This window comes from Falco cherrug, chromosome 11, assembly GCF_023634085.1.
Source record: "Falco cherrug isolate bFalChe1 chromosome 11, bFalChe1.pri, whole genome shotgun sequence".
NCBI classification, from domain to species: domain Eukaryota; kingdom Metazoa; phylum Chordata; class Aves; order Falconiformes; family Falconidae; genus Falco; species Falco cherrug.
Genome location: NC_073707.1, coordinates 27,555,724 through 27,561,327, shown reverse-complemented (window position 1 = coordinate 27,561,327; position 5,604 = coordinate 27,555,724). Strand labels below are relative to the sequence as shown.

Sequence of the window (5,604 nt, the reverse complement as noted above, 5' to 3'; positions counted from 1 at the left end):
TTGTTCTTTTTACATTGAGCCAGTGAGACATTCTGCTAAATCAGGTTGCAGAGGTGCTGGGCCCCTATGAAAGGACTCCTTTTGAGATCAGCAAGTTTTAGTATTAGAGAAAATTAAAAAGAAAAGGACGGCAAAACATTTGGTATAATTGATTTGTTTTGAGGTTGGTGCTGGTTGATTTTCATCTTGACCAGGTCTTTCCCCTTGTTTCCTATAAACTGGTTATTCTGAAACTCAGCATAATACAGGCACGCCGGTATCCTCAGCCAGGCAGAGCTTACTACATTATTAATAGCATTAATATTTTTATGGCGGCCACTGCCATTATTTATCCTCCCTTTTGGGTAGTGCTCAAGGGCGGTCTGAGGGACTGCCGGCCAGGCCGTGCCCTGCGGCCCACCACACGGCGGCCAGGATGAGGGGGGCCGGGCCGCCAATGGCCGCTGAGGGCCCAGCCCTCCCGCACTTGCTGCGGGCCGCTAACTGCCGTCTCCGTGCGGCCATGGGACACCTGTGAAGGCGGCTCCGGGGCTCCCCGGCATGCGGCCTGCCCTGCCCAGGAGCGGGACTGCGCCTCAGCGCGGCCTCAGCGCGGCCTCAGCGCGGCCTCAGCGCGGCCTCAGCGCGGCCTCAGCGCGGCCTCAGCGCGGCCTCAGCGCGGCCTCAGCGCGGCCTCAGCGCGGCCTCAGCGCGGCCTCAGCGCGGCCTCAGCGCGGCCTCAGCGCGGCCGCCGCCGCTCCATCCGGGTCTCTCCGGCGCGGCCGTTAGAAGCATTCGAACCTTCCCAGCAGCCAATCACCGCAGGGCGCCCCCACCCACTCAGCAACCTGCTCTCGGGTACCGCAACGAGGCCAGTTCGTCTGCCCAGGAAACGCCTCCCGCCAATGGAAGACGTCCCCGCTATGAGCAGCAGTTGCGACACCCAATCGGAAAGGGAAGGCGTGGAAGAGCAGTCCAAATTGTGCGGGAGGAGGGCGGGACATCTGGGAGAGATACCGAATGAGGTGGAGGCTTACAGAGATGCCGTGGGGCTGGCAGCCAATGGGCGGCTCACTTAGTTCGGCGGCTGGCTTTTTGAATTGGTGGCGGCGCCCGCTCATGGCGGAGGTTGTTTTTGCGGTTTGCGGTGAGTGGGCAGCCGGCCCTGGGCGCCGGCAGCGGGCGCGGTATGGCCGGGGCAGCCGATCCCGGAGGGCGGTGGTGGGCTCGGGCGGGCTGGGTCGCGGCCGTGGCCGCTGGGGTGGGCAGGGGGTTGTGTCTGGGGCAGCCGTGAGAGCCGAGGGCCTGTGGGGGTGGCGGGGCCCGCTGCGGGCTGCAGGCCGGACCCTCGGGGCAGCGCGGAGGCGCCGGCTCGGTGGCACCTGCTGGCTCGGGGTGGGGGCGGCTGTTGGTGCCTGGGACTGCGCCGGCCGCCTCGGCACGGCAGCCTGGTCACGCTGCCGGGTGGTTTCTCGGAAGGGAAATGGGCAACACGGGAAGCTTTTAGATATCCTTTCCCTGCTTTCAAAAACATATTTGCGCCTGTGGATGCTTTGCGACCTTCGGGCTTTCCACAAACCCTTGGGAGGTCATTTGTAAGTGTAGTGCTGGAGGGGCATTCGTGTCTGTCCGAGTCCTGTAGTGATGGTGTTCTGACTTCTAGGTGTTTTTTTTGTTTGTTTGGTTTTTTTGTTTGGGTTTTTTTTTTTGGTGTGAGGGTAAAGCTGTTGTGTTTCATGTCCCTGTGTGCAGTTTGTCTATTTCTGTATCTTGGCACTTCTGGTGTGTAAGTCCAGTAATATCCAGAAATATTATGTTATTAATTAATACATGACCATTAAAGCAGGGAATGTTTTAAAAATACACCCAGAATGGAACCTCATAAATATATTGGAAAAGCCATGAAGAAAATCAATGCCTAGCCCTAAGTATGGGCTTCTCACAAATACACTGTGAAGTTCTCTGTGAGTTCATATACATGTTATTAGGTATAACAACAGCAGCATGACAGGAATCATATTGCTGTTATTTTAAAAAATAATCTTTAGGATTTAAATTTAATGGTACACTTAACTGGAGGTGGTTAGTGTTTTTTTGGTCTGATTTTACATACGTCTGTGTGGTAATAATTATTAACAATATGGCTTGAGTCTTCAGCGATTAATGCTTCCCCCCACTCTTGCTGCTAAAGGAGAGGTAATTGTGTGACAGTTCCTAGTGCTATCTTTAGAACCTTCTGGTCAGGTGATCCCTAAAGACTCTTCTAGTTAAAAGTACTTTCTCCTTTTTCTAGGTCTAAAGTAGCTGGATGACTGGGACTTGATACTAGGAAACTTAATTCTGTGGAGCCCACACAGCTGTGTGTGCAACATAATTGCAACTAGGGTGGCAATTCTGATAACTGAATATGCCTAGAATTGCTAGATTTGTGGTGTTGACTTATTGCTTGTGACTATATTAGGACTTACCTGATGTATTATGAATGTATGTGAATGCTGTCCAAGAGTCTTAAACACAATTTCCTAAACTCTAGAAGATAAATTATTTTCTATATTGCCATTATGCTGGACACCCGTTGCTTTTTGTCCTCTGATTTTTTTTTTTTTTTTTCTTTTTTGACAAGCATTGCACAACTTGAAAGATAGTATGTGCTGGTCTCTAGGGGTTTTACTACCTCATGAGTCCCCTTTCAGACAGTGCTTTAGGGCATTATTTGGGTGGCTACTGTTTTAAGGGGACTTTTACAGTCCTGAGGAGAATGACTTCAGTTAAAGTGGTACAGAAAGTCATTATACTGCAGCAGTTCAGATACAGTGGCTAATCTAGATAACTTCTGATATCGCTGTGCAAATATATAAATGATGAATCACAGGAAATACTTGCTTAGTGCTTCACGGACAAAAGAAAATGTGCTATGTGTTGGGCAGATGTCTTGGAACAAATTTACTGCTACAAGATTCAGGTAGCTACCTATACAAAATATGAGAGGAGTAAGAGTTTTGCCTTTCTAGTACGTGACAAGTTTGTTTGATGGGCAGGGAGAGCCCAGGTTTAGTCTACCTGTGAGAAGACAGAAGGCCTCTTTATCTGGAGATGAATGGATACTTCTACTATATTTTAGTTAATGTAAGGTATTAGACTAGATCATACAGTTAGACATAGATATGCTTATTACCTTTGTAAAGACTCATGCATTTTGAGAAATCTCGTGGATTTCTTGGGTACTGCTGGCTCTACTCCCTGAGAGGTCATTTTTAGGTAATCACAGTAACTCTAGCCAGTTCACCTGAAAAATCAAATGTTAGCAAGACACTTTGTGTACCCTGAAGTGAAACTTCAGCAGGAGAATTGACGATGCTAATCTTGGTCTCAAATCTAGCTTATAATAGTTTATCACTGAAGCAAGCAAGTGCTTTTAGTTTGTTGGTGTTTTGTGGTAAAACTTACTAAAAATAATACTAGAGTTACTGTTTTCCTGCTGCTCAGAGTTGAAGTACTCTCTCTGCAGCTTTCTGTGCAAATGAAATATTTGTGGTGGTAAGTAGCCTGCTCAGAACCATTTCTGCAACAGGATTGTTGTCAGTCCTTTCTATCAGTTGTGTGACTCCTGAAAGAGCATTAGAACTATGCCATCAGTGTGAGTGGGGTTTTAATAAGAGTATAAATCTTTTGTTTTCAGAAGTTACTTCTGACTTTTTAGTCACAGAGCTCTTAGAATGAGCTTTTTGCAACTGTAACATAGTTATGTATCTTATCTTCTAGCTGTTGAAGAAAGAAACAAGACATAATCATGGCTGACAACAGTACGGTGGTATCTGAAGCTGGGAGGAGCCTCTTGGCTGATTCTTCTGTTCTTGATTCAAAAATTATAGAAACCTCCAAAGAGAATTTATTTCCTGGGTCTGCTTTGGATGTTGAAGGTAACGGGAGAAACTTATTTTAAGACTACTATGTTTTTGTAATGACTACTTACTTTGTAGGCATTAAGTAGTTTTGAAAAACCAAAGTGCTTTGATGAACTACAGGATTGTGTGTAGGGTAGCTAAAAGGGTGTTGATTTGGTATCCTTTCACCAACAAAGGGAATTCCTTAATCTTTAACTCACCTTATTATAAAAATTTGGGGTTGCAGCCATGAGATCAAGTGAGTCTTCTGGCTGATGCATAGAAAGCTGTTAGTTGCAATTGATGCCTTTTCTGTGGAATAAATTGTTCCAGGTGATATTTTGACACTAGTGTTTGGAAACTACAGCTGCTCTGCTCTGTACAGGTAGACCTTAGAGATGAATAGTCTTGAGCTTGAAATTAATTCAAGAACAAATCTTGACATTAAAAAACAACAAAAAAGACATATTGTTATTCTGCAATGCAGTAGCCAAAATCCAGTGGTGGTCTTTTGGTGCAAATGACATGGAAGCAACAACGCTTGTCCCTCCTTCCTAATATCTTGAAAGCTTCCTAATACATGGAGAAAAAGAACAAGATACTGAACTTCAGTTCAGATATTCCTTGGTGAAACTGAGAAGCCACTAGGAAGTAATAAAATTTGTCAGCCAGGAACACAGAAGCTAGAAAAGATACCAGCTGTCTATTTTCCAGCAAGTCTTGGTATCTAATTATGCTAGAAGCATTAAGTCAATTTTGTAATTTTTTTTTAATTTTATTTCTTCATTTTCCTCCTTGCCCACACTGACTCTTCTTGCATGTTCTTGCTTTGACTGTAAGGTAACCGGTCATGAATTGCAGGATCTTGTTTCATGAAATACTGGGCAGTTTAGGTTCTATGGTCAATTGAGTATGCTGTAATTAAAGGACCGGCTTCTTGAGGTAACATTTATTTTCAGGTTTGTTCCTGATAGACAAGGTATCTTGGAAGAATGCAGTCTGCCTGTATTGTTCTATGTGTTATTGCTTGATTTAGGTCTAACATGGAGTTTTCTATTAAAATATTATTATCCTTGTTTCTCTGTAAACAGAAGAAATGCCTCAAATAGAAACAAGAGTGGTTTTGGTTCAGGAAGCAGGGAAACATAAGGAGCTTCTGAAAGCCTTGGAGGTATGTGGGTTTAAGATAAAACAGTCACGGGGATGAGATGGTATGCTTTTAGACTTCTGGTAGCCAGTCCGGTTCTGTACTAAAGTTCTCCTTTTCCACAGACCATTAAGATAATGGAAGTACCAGTTATAAAGATAAAGAAAACTAGTCCTGGTAAATCAGAAGAAAAACTAATAAAAAGTATTATTCATATGGTATGTCATGCAATTAAAGCACATGTGATTGCATGCAGCATGTTGTACTTCACGAACTGAAATGTGCACCCTTTATATTAATTGGGCATAGTGGCCGCAGCGTATGCTAATGTTACTGATGGTGTCACTTAAAGCTTGTCAAAATAGGCACTTTTTTTATGAATACTCTCAAATATGGAAGTTGCATCTGCAGCTCTCTTCTAACATGGGGATAGAAATATTGATGGGGTGTTCAACTGCATGCTAACAGTCAACAAATAAGGTTTTGCTATGAACTGACTCATAACTGCTTAATTGACTTCTCTTTCAGTTGAAAGCTGCGTTTAAGCTTAGATGTAAAAGTGGTTCTCCATTTTTTTCATGTAAAAAACATGGA

At 44.6% G+C, this 5,604-nt stretch overlaps 1 protein-coding gene across 9 annotated transcripts in view; it reads left to right on the top strand.

Moving 5' to 3' along the window:
- Window positions 1-985: 985 nt before the first annotated feature.
- Window positions 986-5,604, top strand: part of ECT2 (epithelial cell transforming 2) — a 30,165-nt gene continuing 25,546 nt past the window's right edge. For 2 of the 9 annotated variants that reach the window (XM_055723703.1, XM_055723700.1), the window contains exons 1-4: window positions 1,025-1,166; window positions 3,742-3,899; window positions 4,955-5,034; window positions 5,136-5,228. In XM_055723703.1, coding sequence (XP_055579678.1) covers window positions 3,770-3,899; window positions 4,955-5,034; window positions 5,136-5,228 — 303 coding nt within the window. In that variant the 5' untranslated portion in view covers window positions 1,025-1,166; window positions 3,742-3,769. Of the gene's footprint in view, window positions 1,167-1,533; window positions 1,575-3,741; window positions 3,900-4,954; window positions 5,035-5,135; window positions 5,229-5,604 lie in introns of those variants that run through there. The other 7 variants (XM_055723707.1, XM_055723706.1, XM_055723708.1 and 4 more) reach the window with 5 other exon arrangements.